Source organism: Pleurodeles waltl, chromosome 7, assembly GCF_031143425.1.
Source record: "Pleurodeles waltl isolate 20211129_DDA chromosome 7, aPleWal1.hap1.20221129, whole genome shotgun sequence".
In the NCBI taxonomy this organism is placed as follows: domain Eukaryota; kingdom Metazoa; phylum Chordata; class Amphibia; order Caudata; family Salamandridae; genus Pleurodeles; species Pleurodeles waltl.
Window position 1 is genome coordinate 1,350,152,086 of NC_090446.1, and position 15,390 is coordinate 1,350,167,475.

Consider the following 15,390-nt stretch of genomic DNA (forward strand, 5'->3'; position numbering starts at 1 on the left):
AGAAAGAAGATTGAAAAATAAATTGAAGCAATAAAGAGAAAGTAAACAATAACATTTGGGATGGAAATTTAATATAATAGAATAGAAATACAAAAGTTAAAGAAGAAAGGAAGACTATAACAAGAAAGCAAATGGAGCGATTGAAAGAGGTACACACATGAAAGCAAGGAAAGGAAGCTTAGAAAAGAAAATTAAAAAATGAAAAAAGAAGTACTTTCTCACTAAATAAAGTGTCTCTTTTGCTAAACGGTTCAATTCATAGGCTTCTACATACCTGGAGCAAACATAACTTAAACAGCTTCCTGTGGCTATCCTGTTGGTTCCACTTATAGAAAATATTAGTACTAATTAGTGTAAATGGCATTGTAATCATTGTATGAGCTGTCCCAACCGCTACCTGCCTTTTTTTCTTCTCTGCAGGTCCCAGCCGTAGGTTTAAGAGGGTAGTAGAAACAATCCAGGCCCAACTCTTGAGCACACATGACCAGCCGTCTGTACAAGCCCTTGCAGGTAAGCAGGGTATTATCTTCCCACTCTCTGTACAAGCATTCACAGGTGAACAGAGATTGACAATTTCTTGAACAAGTGCTTAATGGTAAGTGTTGTGTGTTTAATCAGTCATTTGAAAAAAAACCTTGAGGGTAAGCAGAGGGTGTTCATCGAGCTACTGTGTAAGCTGTCAAAGGTAAGAAGAGAGCCATATTTGAAAACAAGCCATATAGGTAAGTTTAGACTGGTTGACTGCATTATGTAAAGCGGTTTAGTGGCATGGGGTTTGCTAAATGATATTTAGGTAGAGACTGTGGGCCTCATTTTGACCCTGACGGTCACCAGACCGTCAAGGTCACGGTCGTGTTCGGACTGCTGCCAAAGCGGCGGTCTAACCACAACATTACAACCGTCAGCACTACCTCTTTTTGGCCGCCAGACGGCCTTACAGTGCCAGCGGTCCCAATCCGCCAGGGCAATGCTGCAAGCAGCGCTGCCGTGGGGATTAGGACCCCTCTCTCCGCCGGCGTTTACATGGCGGTTTTACTGCCATGTAAATGCTGGCAGAGACTCGTGCTGGGGCCCCGGGGGGTCCCCTGCCCATGCACTTGGCATGGGCAGTGCTGGGGCCCCGGGGGGTCCCCTGCCCATGCACTTGGCATGGGCAGTGCGGGGGCCCCCCCAGGCCAGCCCCGTTGTGCAAAGCATACAGTGATTTGCACGACGGGTGCAAGTGCACTTGACGCACAACAGCATTGCCTCCAGCTGTGTTATGAGCCGGAGTCAATGTTGTTGTGCGTTTCCGCAGTGGTTCCACCTGCTGGTCCAGTGGGAAACTCATAATAGGCCAGCAGGCCTCCTGACCTGCTGGAGTTTGGCGGGCGGCCTTTTCCATCCACCAAGCTCCTAATGAGGGTCTGTGTGTCTAGCTGCAAGGAAAGGTACATTGCATACTACTGCTTACTGGCAGCAGAAATTTTAAGGGGGATGGGTATTGAAGTTTAGCTGTAGGTAAAGCAGGGTTTTATTATGTGAATAGGGCGTGGTGTTGGGTGAGGATCTGAGGAGAGAATGTGTATAGCCAGCCACACTGTAGTGAGTTCTTTTTGAAGAAAGAGACACCCAAATTGTAGCATGCACGCTTTCTGGGGTTTTGGAACAATAGTTTATATAAAGCTGGAAGGCCAGCATATCATTGTAATTGTAAGTAGTGGGCTTTACCCTATTTATGAACTATGATCCACATGAGACTGTGGTTGATCAATGTCACCGTTTTTTTCCTAGGAGGGCTGAGGGAGCGCTACCCTTTCAGGGAGTATCATTCTTGTTGCATTTAAAACTTGTTTGTACGTGACTTGTATACCAGATTCATTTTATGCCTGCTCCCACATCACATATCAGATGAGTGTGACACTTACAATGAAGTAGAAGTCCTTTAGAATCAGTAGACACTCACCTCCTTGCCTTCTAGATTTATAGTGATTTTTAAGAAGGAAGATCTGCAGCATTTACCTCAAAGGTATCAATGGGAAGTTGAATGCTAAAAAGTGCTTTAGGTTTAGGGGTTGTGGTGGTAGGAAGCTATTTCAATTTAATGAAGTGTACGGCCCAATGGTCAGCCCAGGGCGGAGGTATGAACAGATTCCACAGAGACTTAAGCTGTTGGCACTCAATCCTGCATCCCTTCCGAGTCCTGTTGAGTGAATTGGGCCTGTCACATTTAGGAGTATGGTTGTAATACAGGGTAGTCTAAGGCATGAGGCTGTGCTGATTGTGGTGTTTCCAAGCTGCTCTGAAGGGGGTAGTTCCCAGTATGTCTGCCGATGAGCAGGAAGGAGTGGCAGATGTTGGCTGAGAGTATGCAGGGTAGGAGGAAACATGCACAGTCATGGGAGAGGGCAACCTTTTTTATGCTGTTACTGTTTCTGAGAGCAGTTTTATTGTGAGGGAGAGATTTTTTGAGTGCTTTGCAAAACATCCAAGTAAAGTAAAATTAATAGCGTAATGATGTGTTTGACTATGCAGATGTCATGGATGTTGAAACAGGCATTTGTGAGAGAGATCTCAAATTGATTATCATCAATCTGAATTAATACCACTTTGGGTAGGGTTAGGTGTGCTGAAGTTGATAGTCTGAAATGGCACAAGTATTGGGAACTTAAGCTGCATGGTTATTTGGACTGACTTTTAGACTGAGTCTGATAATGTGACTGATAGGTGTGGTTAGAATGAGTGTATTTATGAGGGAGTAAAGTGTCATTTTTGCAAAGGTCTTTGACGTAAGGACCTCAAATATGTATTCTGTATGGATAGGTGTAGCCTGTCTTTTCACAGGTGGTCGAGGCAGTCCATCTGTGAGCTAAATGTGCTTGTGTGTGTGCCTGTATGTATGTGAGAGGGAGAGGACGAGAGAGATCAAGAGAGAGGGATAAAGGAGTTAGAACTGGGGTAGTTGCTGGTTTTCTGGTGGTGTGTTTAAGTTTGGGAGTATCCGCCCTTGTTGGATGTGAAGGATTGGAGGTCTACATGGGATTATGTGGGATGTGATTGTAGTTGAGTTTGGAGAGACCTTGAGGCATCCTATGTAGTTTATAGAGGGGGTGGTTTGCTGAGATGAGATGAGGCAGGGCTAATGGGATTGTCAGAGTTTAAGTCTATCTCTTTTCCCACTGGGTAGTCAGGTCTGGTGGAACAAGTTAATTGTAATGCCTTCTGAACGAAGGTCTGGGTCAGTACTGTAGGAACTTGGCATCTGTGATGGTTTGGAAAGTCACTTTGTATCATTCCTGGGTGTGGCATCAGGTCTAGTAAGAGATCTTACCTGATATAGTGTCTGCTTCGAAGAGATGGGATTTTCTGTGAGCTAGCAATTGGTAAGAATCAGGATTCTTAGACGTAAGTGTGATGAGGTCAGGACAGTAAGTGCTGAGAATCTGTACAAGGAGAGGTTCTTTTCCGAGACCATAGGACAGAACGGTCTCCAGCTTAAGGGTGGTCTCTGTGACTTCCCTCTTGGTCTGGGGTAGGGAGGCGTGGGCATGGTCTAGGGTCTGGGAGTCTGGTGTCCGGTGCTGATTGGTACAGATGGTCCTGACTTTTGTATACAAGTGTCATCACAACATCGAGTGATACACCAGTCGTGTACAAGCCTGCACAGGTTAGAAGAGAGTGAATAACCAGCCACATGAGCAAGCTTTTGCAGGTAAGCAGGTATTTTCGAACATTCAACTGCATAATTTCTGTTATGCTAGCACAGTCATAAACTAGTCGATATAGAAACTTTCACTGCTAAACAGGTATTCATTAACCAGGCTGCGTGCAAGTTCTTACTGGTAATTGGGGGACTGATTGCCTAGCTTTTTGTAGGGGTTAATTGTCAGCTTTCTTAACAAATCCTCACATACAAACGGGACGTGATAGTTTATTATTTGTACAATCTCTCATTGGTAAACAGTGTGTGATAAGTCATTATGAATACAAGCTCTTTCAATTAAGCAGGGCATAAATGATGAGCTTCCTGTAAATGTCCACGTAGGTAATGAGAGATTTGTTGTCGATTCCCCAGTAGAGTCATTGAGTGGTGGGTTTACAAACCTCCACAGGGAAGCCAGGGATTGATAAACCACGCTCTGTAAAAACCTTTAGGGTAAACCAGATTATGACTGGTCAATCTGGAAACAGGAACTGGCACAGGAGACAGGCTCATGCATTGCCACTTCCATTTCCCATTTAAAGGCTGTGAGTTTAACATTTACATCAGATACTTTTATGTTGTAGTAGCCTATCCACTTAATTATTTTTAGGACAATTTCACAGCCATTGAGGTGACGAGGCTCAAGCTCCAGCAGCCAGTTTCAGATTTCACTTGCATGCTACTTGGATTTTCAGAGACATCTCTTAAACAACGCCAAGTTAAACATTGCATAAAAGCTTCCTTCTTGGAAGCAACATAACTGCATCTCATACATAATCTTTGAAAGGTTTCCTGGAAGCGTTTACATTCCCTCAGACATTAAGCTAAGGAGTCCTCTCCTCTGAGTTGAACTCCTATGGTGCGAGTGTAGTGATCACATTTGATTCATTTTTAATTCCAACTAATGCATGAAATCAAACAAGAGTCTTGTTCAGGGAGTATCATTCTTGTTGCATCTAAAACTTGTTTGTACATGACTTGTGTACCAAATTCATTTGATGCTTGCTCTCACATCACATATAAGATGAGTGTGACATTTACAAGCAATTATCCTCAAAAACCCCACAGTCAGGTAGGGGAAGAGTTATATACTTTAGGTCTGGCATGACAGTGTAGCCGTCAGCAGACCTTATGTGATTAACCTAGAAAAGAGCTTTCAGGAATACTACAGAGAGAGACTTTGGCTCCCCCCACATTTTGGTGGACAGGAGTACATGGTTTGATGGGGCAGAAGTTGTGGGCTTCCGCAGCAGTTTTATTTTGTTTGTTTATCCAGCTGCATGAGCCAGCAGCAGTATGGCTACCAAGAGATGCCTCTCTATCCCATAAAAAATCCATCTTAAAATGGGATGTAACTGGGACTTTCAGAGCCACGCACATGGCACCATTAAAGTTTCATGCAAATGTAGATAATGTTCAGTGTTTGTTTTTCTCAGACAGCAGCACAGATCCCCTTCCCTTCCATTTGCATCACTAACATTAGACTTCAGAGTGCAGTAGTGTGTTTGAGAGCAGGATGGGCTGTCCAGAGCTACAGCATTCCACATACATTTGTAGGTGTTCCTTGACAGTGCAGCTGTTGCTGGCCCTTATGTGAGCTGCAAAAAAGAGCTTTTAGAATACTACTGAGAGAAAGGCATAGCCTCCACCCATATGTTGGTTTCCCTAAGTAGAGGATTTGAATGGGCCAGTGTATTCTTCCACTAAAATGAATGCTTGCATTGTGTTTTTGGCTTGTGACAAAGCTTATGCTCAATTCAGCAGGACTGAATTATTTATGGTGGAACGATAAAATCATAGCTAGAGGTTCTGATATGCTTATCATCAAATGTTACCAAAAAAGGTAGTAGGCCTGATGTATTTATTGTGAAAAGCATATGTATGTGAAGGGTAAGTAAAGAAGTATTTAAGCGTGGATTGCTATTACTCGTTTTAAGGCTACATATTAGGCATTTGGGGCCAGATGTTCCAAACTCACATCACGATGCCCAATCCCCGTTTTGTGAGTCGGTAACCTAGTTCCTAGTTCCTAATTGCGAGTCGCAGCGCGATGCTGTATTGTTTTGTGACCGCACACGCGGTCGCAAAGCAATCGCAGTTACCACCAGTGTCACACTGGTGGTAACCCATTCGCAAAGGGGAAGGGGTCCCCATGGGACCCCTTCCCCTTTGTGAATGGCATCAAAAACATATTTTCAGAGAAGGCAGTGGTCCTATGGACCACTGCCTTCTCTGAAAAAATTAAAAGAAAACGTTTCCTTTTTTCGTTTTGTAATGCATCTCGTTTTCCTTTAAGGAAAACGGGCTGCATTACAAAAAAAAAACTGCTTTATTTAAAAGCAGTCACAGACATGGTGGTCTGCTGTCTCCAGCAGGCCACCATCCCTGTGAGTGCCGCCACTCGCAAGGGGGTCGGAAATTGCGACCCACCTCATTAATATTAATGAGGTGGGCCTTTGCGACCCCCTTGCGAGTCGCATTATGGTGTCAGGGACACCATCCTACATTCTGGATTGTGACTCGCAAATTGCGAGTCGGTCTGACTTGCAGTTGGCGAGTCGCAATCCATATTTTTAGTAAATCTGGTCCTTGGTTACATGGAATCCCACAAATTATTTTAGTAGGCAAGGGTTTGGTGCTGGTTACCCCTTCTGACAAACCATGGGTATGGAAGATTCCCACTGTGAGAAGCCTTGTTAAGCTCTTTTAGGAGAGATTTATTTTGCTCTTCAGTAAACCTGTTATAGCTTCAAGTAAATGGTTATGTTATATCAGAATCCTTAGGAATGATCTGTTTATAATGGAGTCAAGCCAAAGCAAGTACGTCTGATTTCCTTATTGTGAAAAGCATGTGTTAAAGGCAATAGGCTTTTAGGGATGGATTGTTATTACACTGTCTAAAAGCCTGTAGGTATTTTGTAGAGGTGTGTGAAATTCACGTAATTTGCTTTTGTGTGATTACACAAAAGTTTAAGAAAATTACACGAAATACAAACCTGTCATTTAGCGCTATATTTTACTCCAAAACACATCTTCACGTCAATTTTTGATGCTAGCTTGCATTTTGCAGTAAGATATTTTGTGAAAAACAAAATTGCCACAAATAACAGCCACTTGTGTTCTGGTTGTTTGCATTGTCCTGCCCTTCTGGCAGCATAAGTATGCAAGGTGGCATAATTTCAGGAATTTCTTGTAATAAATGTAATGCAGAATTCCTAAAATTAACATTTGTGCTTATATATTGTTTTGATAACTGTAATGTTGTGCTTATTTGTAATTTTATTATGGAATCCTTAATGGAAACCTTATGTGAACGTTTATGACCAAAACACTAGGGGGGTCATTCTGACCCCCGCGGGCGGCGGTCGCCGCCCGCCTGGAGGGAGCCGCCATATGGCCGCTCCGCGGTCGAAAGACCGCGGAGGCCATTCTGGCTTTCCCGCTGGGCTGGCGGGCGACCGCCAGAAGGCCGCCCGCCAGCCCAGCGGGAAACCCCTCCCCACGAGGAAGCCGGCTCCGAATGGAGCCGGCGGAGTGGGTATTTGCGACGGGTGCAGTGGCACCCGTCGCGTATTTCAGTGTCTGCAAAGCAGACACTGAAATACAAAGTGGGGCCCTCTTACGGGGGCCCCTGCAGTGCCCATGCCATTGGCCCCACGACACCCCTCACCGCCATCCTGTTCCTGGCGGCCGGAGCCGCCAGGAACAGGATGGCGGTGAGGGGGTCGGAATCCCCCATGGCGGCGCAGCAAGCTGCGCCGCCATGGGGGATTCCCAGGGCAGCGGAAAACCGGCGGGAGACCGCCGGTTTTCCTCTTCTGACCGCGGCCAAACCGCCGCGGTCAGAATGCCCTGCGGGGCACCGCCAGCCTGTTGGCGGTGCTCCCGCATCCCCGGCCCCGGCGGTCCTTGACCACCGGGGTCGGAATGACCCCCTAGGTCTGAGTTGGTTATGGGCGTCTAAGGGTAGTTTGTTATTACTCTCTATTGTAGCCAATAGGTATTTTGTTACATGAAATCATGAAGATTACTTTTTTAGGGAAACATGTTGGTCTGACATACCCTAGGGCCAAAGGTTTCCACTGTGATTATTCTTTCTAGAATCTCTTTATAAGGATTGAAATTCTTAGCTGTCTGCCAGGATCCTGTAATAAAAAAGTACTAATGCATACATCCTGATTTAAATATATATCCATATGGATACATAGGGGACCTGTGGCTCAGCCTTCCTCTACCATTTATCTGTCTGAGCATCAGCTACACTCTTCTTCCATCCATGACAGTGTACCGCCTGGGGTAATTGTTCAGTTCACATCAGTCATTGGCTCTCATGTTCTGTGAATGATTGATGGCAGTTTTTGATCACATGTGCACATTCACCTAAAAATGAATGAGCTTCAGTGTCATGGCTGCTTGGCCAGTCCTTTACTTTTCAGTTATCTCCGTTTTCAGATCCCCTTTCATTTCTATGGTTCTCCTCTTTTTATTTTAATGTTTCTTAAGAGGATACTATTATAGCTTTCTAGAGAGTGCTGACAGGTTGCTTACTCGCAGCTAATTTCATCTGCAGTGTTCCATTTCAAATCAAACACACAAACGGTGATGAGGGGAACGCTTGTAATAAGTTAAACTACTGGCAATCACTTGCACTAGCATTCCAACCCATACTTCTTTTGCCCATCATGCCATTGTCAGTGGTTAGTGTTGTTGCAACCATTCCTGCCATCACCTTTTGTGTGTTTGACGTGACACCCAAGGAGGCAAGGGCGTGCGGAGACATGGGTTCCATGCTCACTGTACCACTATGTTTGATGTAATGCCCTAAGTGGCCACAAGTATGCCCCAACATGGGTCCCATGCTCACTGAGCCTCTGGACCCCAGGTATATCTGACTAATGACCTCAATCAGGGTGAAACCGGAATTGAGTCACAGAAAACTAGTTTTTCAAATGGGGTGCTTGTGTTCCAGTTCAGGGAGAACCAGGCCTGGCAGTTCAGACTGGACTGTTCCTATTGGAGCAGGATCTAGACTGATTTGCATGAGGCTGGGTCCAAATGGATATGGTATGGCCAGAAAAAGAATAATGGATTGGAATGCTACCCCAAGTGAATGCCAGTGGTTTGATGTATTATAAGCTTTCCTCCTTTTGTGTGATTGAAAATTTGAAAATCATCATTCCAGGGCACCTCACAGTCAGGTGCCTCTTTGATGGGACTATCAGCCAGTATATCATCTACCCGCAAGATTTATTTATCAGTGAAACGCTCACCTACCAAATTGTCATTACTGAGCCGGTCAATCAAGACACTGATGATGAAACCAGTTTCCTCATTAACTGTGTCTCAGTTGTTGACTGTTCAGTTAGCTAGACATCAACACTTAAATCTCATCTTTAAGTATAAGCCATTGAGGCCTGTCTATTGCACTTCTTGTGCAAGAAAAATAATTGTAAATATTCACTCAGAAGATTTTGAATCTCAGTTCTCCCACAATATCTGTTGTCAGGGAACACTGGTGGCATTCATAACATTCTGTAGATGGACACATTTGCTTTAAAGTCGTTGGACCCTTTAGTACTGCTTCTGAACTCAGAGAACCAGCCTATTCTTGCCCCTCGAAGTTCTTGGTAGTGCCTCTGGAATTCCTTGCATCTTTTCAAAAGAGGATGGCTTTAACCTGTTGGTACTGCCGGATAAATGACATGGTAAATTGAATGCATATGGAAAGAAAAGTTATTGGCAATCTGGATGCTTCCTTTACCCCAGACATCACAACTAATAATCATAAACAAGTGTAGCATGAAATGTCAATATTTTGAGAGACATTACCCATGGACAAGGAAGCAGCCAATGTTCAAAGGTGAAACATCAATGGACCATTGCAATGCCGGCCTCAGGATAGTTCAGGCCCTGTGTAGAGTATACTGTATGGGCCCCCATGACACAAGTCAAATTGCTTTTCATTGCTAATCATTTTATTTTAGTACATTGTTAACAAGTACAACATGTAAAATGTAACTATTCAAGTGCACCTGTAATAGAACAATATATAATGCTACTTCTTCACAAAAAGGGAAGCTTAAGGGAGTTCCACTGAGGAGTCTATAGTACATTAAAAAAACATTGGAAAGTTGTCAGGACTTGAACTATGGTGCTCTGCAGGAGAGGACAGGTAGATTCTACACCACATTTGACAGCTTGAGCCGCTAATCTAAGGCAGAAAACAGCTGACCACTCACATTCTACACTTTAAAATGAGCGACACCTCACGCTTCAAATTAAAACAACAAGGTATGCATCATCCCTGATGCACGTTAAAACAAGTTGCTTGAACTCCTCACGTTGCAGATAATGGGGAAATTAAATGTACGTGCTGGATATGAACGAATTGAAAAATGTGTTCATAAATCGCTCTTCCCTGTGGCAGGATGCCATACACAATGTACTGCGCACATGGCTGCTTTGTTTTCTGCTGTGTGTGTTTGAACTTTCACACAGGCCAATGTCGGGGAGGAAGCCACCCTTCCTGTGGTGCAGCAGATTACGACAATGATGTTGCATGCAGTGCACATTCCAACAGTAATCCAGGGAGGCACTGTGCCCTTACATTATCTACTACTGGTCCGCGATGTCAGGAGTAGCGATTTGTGTTGAAAATGATGGGCGTGTGCGGGTGTGGGAGTAGGGGGGGATTAATAATAAAAAAATAACTCACCTGAATTGTCACTGCCGCCACCACCGTTACCGTGCTGCTCTTCCCCCCTCCAGAGAGGCTGCAGGCAGAGGCTCCCAGCCTGCCCTGCGGCCGCCAGGATTGGCTGAGCTCACCCAGCCTGTGCCCTCCCAGGCAGACTGGGAGCCTGTGCAGGCTCTCTCCTGCCCGGCACGAAACAGCTGGCCTAACATACATGCTCACTGCTCGTCACCCCCGTGACCCCACCCTTTACCAGAAAATGATAATAAGCTCAGTTTTGCAGCTGACGCTGTTAGCGGGGGGCGACGCCTGAGCGGAGGAGCTGTGTCTGGATCTTGGAACTAGCAGTGGCATGGCCAATGTTTACAATAACCATGAAAAGCCTTCTGCTTTCTGTGGGACGTGTCAGTTTACAGAGCTTCTGAGGAGCACACACTCCCTTCCGCCTCCTTGCCCCATTGTTCTTTTGTTGCCTCCTTAACTGACTGCGCCCAGCTCTTTTTCAGCTGAGAGCACTGGCCGACGAGAGCATGGCGCTGAGAGGCAGGCACTCTGACGTTGATGGTAAATTTCTGTGAAATTTTCAGAGACATTTTCGCCCCCACCCCTAAGTTGCGGTACCTGTGCAACCGCATGGTTCGCATGCCCCTAAGGACAGCACTGGCCATTGCAATCCTGATAGAAATGAATATAGCTAGAAAGGTCTTCTTGCAAATGGCCAGTGTGGCAGGCCTTAAGTGGCTCATGGCCTTAAGCATACTCCCCAAATACTTGTCATTATCTTGACTCTGCTTTTTGAAGGTAAACCATGTTACTGGCTAAAAAATAGCCAAACCTTTACAGAGCATAATAAAAACGAACATGATCCAATAGATACAATCAGTTCAGACAGAACAATAGTGGTGGAGTGAAACCTGTTAATTCTGACTCAGATGTTTGCCTTCTTCCATGGTGACGCACATGGGAATTCATTAAAATGCATCCTGCAAAAAAAGAACAGGCGATCACAAGAGAACTGAATCTATTCAAAGGGGATACAAAAGATTTTAAGCACCAAATAAATCAAGGTGGATTCTCAAGTTATTTTCTGGCTAAGATGAAAACCAAAAGATTGGAGATGACTCTACATCTGTAGTTGCTCAACAGATTTATGACAACCCAATAATCTTTTTTTTTTTTGGGGGGGGCTTTGTAAGAAATGATACTGTTGCTTCCAGGATGTATTGTTGATGGCCATACATTCTGAGAACACTTGTTTTCGTATCTATCTATCTATCTATCTATCTATCTATCTATCTATCTATCTATCTATCTATCTATCTATCTATCTATCTATCTATCTATCTATCTATCTATCTATCTATCTATCTATCTATCCATTTAAACAAAAATTATGTTGGATTTATGGTGAACAGCCAGCATTATTATTTCAAAGTACTGACATTTGGCATGAAGTCAGCATAAAACATCATCACTAAGTGAATGGTACCATTAACAACTCGTCGTTAAGACCACCATCCTAGACTTTATTTTTCTTGTCAGTGCACTTTTTTTCTTGTCAGTGCACTTGAACAAATACACACCTTTTCCTCCGAGTTAATCTTATGGGAGGTAAAAGGGCGGAGGTCAACATGGAAGAGGCAATGTATCCGTCCCTCAATCTGAAGTTTGGAGCCCATAATAAAAGTAGTCAGAAAGTAAAAAGCCTTACTTGGAACAATGCCATTTTGTATCCTTCTTACATCGATACCCCGAACTAAAGAAAATAAAGAATTAGGAAGATTAGGAAGATCACAGTTCTGAGAAATATCTTTACATAAGTATCGTGTAAATCAGTCATATAATTTGCAATACGAATGTTTTTACTAATTAGTAGGGATTGGCAGTAACTCTTGTGATAAACAACTCAACAACTGTGTTGTACATCATAAAACAAGGATACACCAGGTATGCCTAATTATCAGTACAGGCAGAAGTTAAAAACAATTGATGCTTAATATTTACAAATTTCTGAACTTGGCTAGTAACCCAGGGTATTCTTTGAGAAGGGGTCGCTTGCCAGCATGAGTGGGAACTGAGTCGACGTCATGCCCAGCAGCTGTCTTTTCTGTAGCATGGTTCACTGGCAGAACTATCTGAAACATAAGAGATCAGGAAATTCAGAATCTTTGCAAGCAAACACTTCCACCAAGAATGTTTCGACAATTCATTTGTCTATAGTACATCACTAGCCAGCGTATGAGCTTGAGGACATCTTAGAAAGCTGAAGAATAGATCATATAAAGTTCAGCGGCAGGTTTAAATTATATTGTAAGACATGTAATTATCCTGTAGTGTCGTGACCAAGGACTCCATCCATTGTTGGCTTTAACTTATCAAACCTTGCTTACCAGGAGATAAGAAAATAAGATGTTTACATTTCTGAAATTGATATCAAAGGCCATTTTGCACACTGCCCTCCAGTTGTGATACCTCTTTTCACCTGCGTACGTCTAGGTAAAGCCACGGAGACCATTTCAAGCCGATGTATGAAGCACAGTTGCAGTATAAATGGTAGAAGACTGCCTTTTTTAAGCCCGTCCAGCATTGTTTTCAAAGGCAAAGGGCTCTGAGTACAAGCCATTTATTATGTTTAAAATATGTTGGAGGGTGTCGCTTAAAACAACCAGAGACTTTACCGATCTTCTTTAAGAACCTAACATCAGGCACCAAAAAGGCATTACTTACTGTAGGCTTTAAGCAGGTGCACAAGAAAGCAGGTGAGAAGCCAGACAGGTGTGAAAAAATCGGGTGAATTATCCAAAACCAACTGGAGTTCCATCTTTATATAGGAGTTTTTCAAGCTTCATCTTCATCGTAGGGGACTACGCACATACATGGTGAATTGGACTGCAGAAGAAATGGAAGTGTCCAGTGCTGCTGATGCCTTTCACCGGCAGATACATCTGCCCATCCCCAGCAGACAAATTAGACTCTGTACACAAGATTTCACCAATAAAAAATGCATACATCTTTCCATACATTTGCGTCAGCCCTCTTAATCCAGTGGTCTGTTCAATTCTCATTCATATTTTGTTTCTAGACGACCCCAGCATACCTCATGGGGCAGTGGGCCAACCCACTCCAGGTATTAGTCTCTCACACTTTTTGTGAGAACATTTTGCCTCATCACATCTACCTAGAAAAAAGGGGACTTAAGTGTCAGAGCTGGTGGGCCAATATTTAATTTCCCAGTATTTTTTTCCATTCTTTATCCTTTTTAAATGATTTTATTCATCCATGTTTGTTGAAACTATCAGCCTCAGTACGAGATTGGCGGTCCCACTTGCTGGGAGGATGCCACCGCCATGGCGGTGGCATCCCCCCCTGCCCTATTACAATGTTCCTGCTGGTCTGACCGGCAGGAACATTGCAATAGAGCATTCCGCCAGTCAGACCGGAAGGAACAATGCTACGAGATAGCACTCGGCTCCCTCAAAGGAGTCGAGTGCTATCTCGCAGCACAGAGGGAGCCGACCAGCACCCGAGCATTCCGAGGGTGCTGAGCAGGGGAGGCCCTGCACTGCCCATGCCATGAGCATGGCCAGTGCAGGGGCCCCACTGTGGGCTCCAGCACACAATTACAGCCTTCCCATGTCTGCCAGACCACTATGGAAAGGCTGGCGGTGAGGGGAGTTGTAATCAGCCAGGCAGTGCTCAGTTCAGCGCTGCCCTGGCTGAGTACAACTTTGACTGGTGTCATGCCGTTGGGAACCAAGTTTCCGGCAGGTCCGCCTGCCAGGGTTGTAATTGGGTGGTTGGACTGCCTGGATTGCGGTGGTCGAACATCAACGTGAGAGTGGCGGTTCTCTGACTGCCACCCTCGAAATGAGGCCCTATGTCTTCAGGTTACGGTAATTAACACCCCATCATACATTTTCTTTCCATCAAAGTTTTAATCCCTGGTAAGGAGGGACCCTTACTCTTCTATTAAAAATATATTTGATGTTTTTTTTTTTATTTTATAATCAAATGTCTCATGGAAACATGGTTACTACTTTTAGGCTGTGACATTTTTTATTTTATTTTTATGGAATATTCTTGTGATAATAATAAATACAAATTAACCATGCTACCAGCCTGCGTGGCCCCATCAGACCTCTTGCCTGGACCCATGATTGTGTGGTAAGCAGATGGTCGCACTTTTAGGCTGCAACGTTTTCTTTTCTTGTTTTTTCTTTTTGTGGCATATGCTTGCAAATATTAATAAATGCAAATGAACTATCACACCAGTTTGCAAATGCCAGACCAATTGCTTTTGCCAATGCTTATTTTTCTTGTCCTCAGATGAGAAGAATGGGCAGCAGAGTCGACCGCCAGGCACTCCAACTCGCAGTTGTCAGAACTCCATTCGTAGTGAGCCGGACATGACAGAGCACCACCGGCGAGGCTCCTCCAAGGATAAAAAACTTGTAGCTTCCAATGGGACTCAAACGCAGCCATGACATCACCCGCTACATATCAGGGGAAGACGGACACTGAACAAAAACTAGCCGAAGGATCAGCAGGAATCAAAAACCTGACAAATGTCGCCTTGAACCAGTCATCCGGCAAAGGGGGAGGGAGGGAGGAAGGAGGTGACACACTCAAAAGACAACAGGAAAACAGAGAAGTTGCAGAGGGATATGGACGCAAGCAGGCCGCAACTGAACAGGCGGGATATTGGTATTACTGTGAACATGTAAATATTTCCAGAAAATCAAAAACAATGACAAAAAACAAGAAAGGGAAAAAAGGATCTCGGCAGAACAAAATGGAAATTCAAGTTGACGACATCATGGTTTTCTTTAGTTATCTATTTATCAATTTAATTTACCCCGCAAATGGCAGCTGATGGCCAAGTGAAGGCAGCCTGTTTTGATGATCCTTTTGTGTTGGCCTGGAGCTTTTTGTTCAGACTGTTTGGCCTACACAGACAAACTCTTTTTTCTTGAGGAATATTTATGTATATATTTGTTTATTTATTTTATTTATT

At 44.1% G+C, this 15,390-nt stretch overlaps 1 protein-coding gene across 2 annotated transcripts in view; it reads left to right on the forward strand.

Annotated features, from left to right (window-relative positions):
- BRSK1 (BR serine/threonine kinase 1) overlaps positions 1-15,110 on the forward strand; it is a 294,684-nt gene extending 279,574 nt beyond the window's left edge. The window contains exons 18-19 of one of the 2 annotated variants that reach the window (XM_069200764.1): positions 421-510; positions 14,703-15,110. In XM_069200764.1, the coding sequence (XP_069056865.1) occupies positions 421-510; positions 14,703-14,860 (248 nt within the window). In that variant the 3' untranslated portion in view covers positions 14,861-15,110. The remainder of the gene's footprint in view (positions 1-420; positions 511-14,702) is intronic. The other variant, XM_069200763.1, reaches the window with a different exon arrangement.
- Positions 15,111-15,390: the final 280 nt, after the last annotated feature.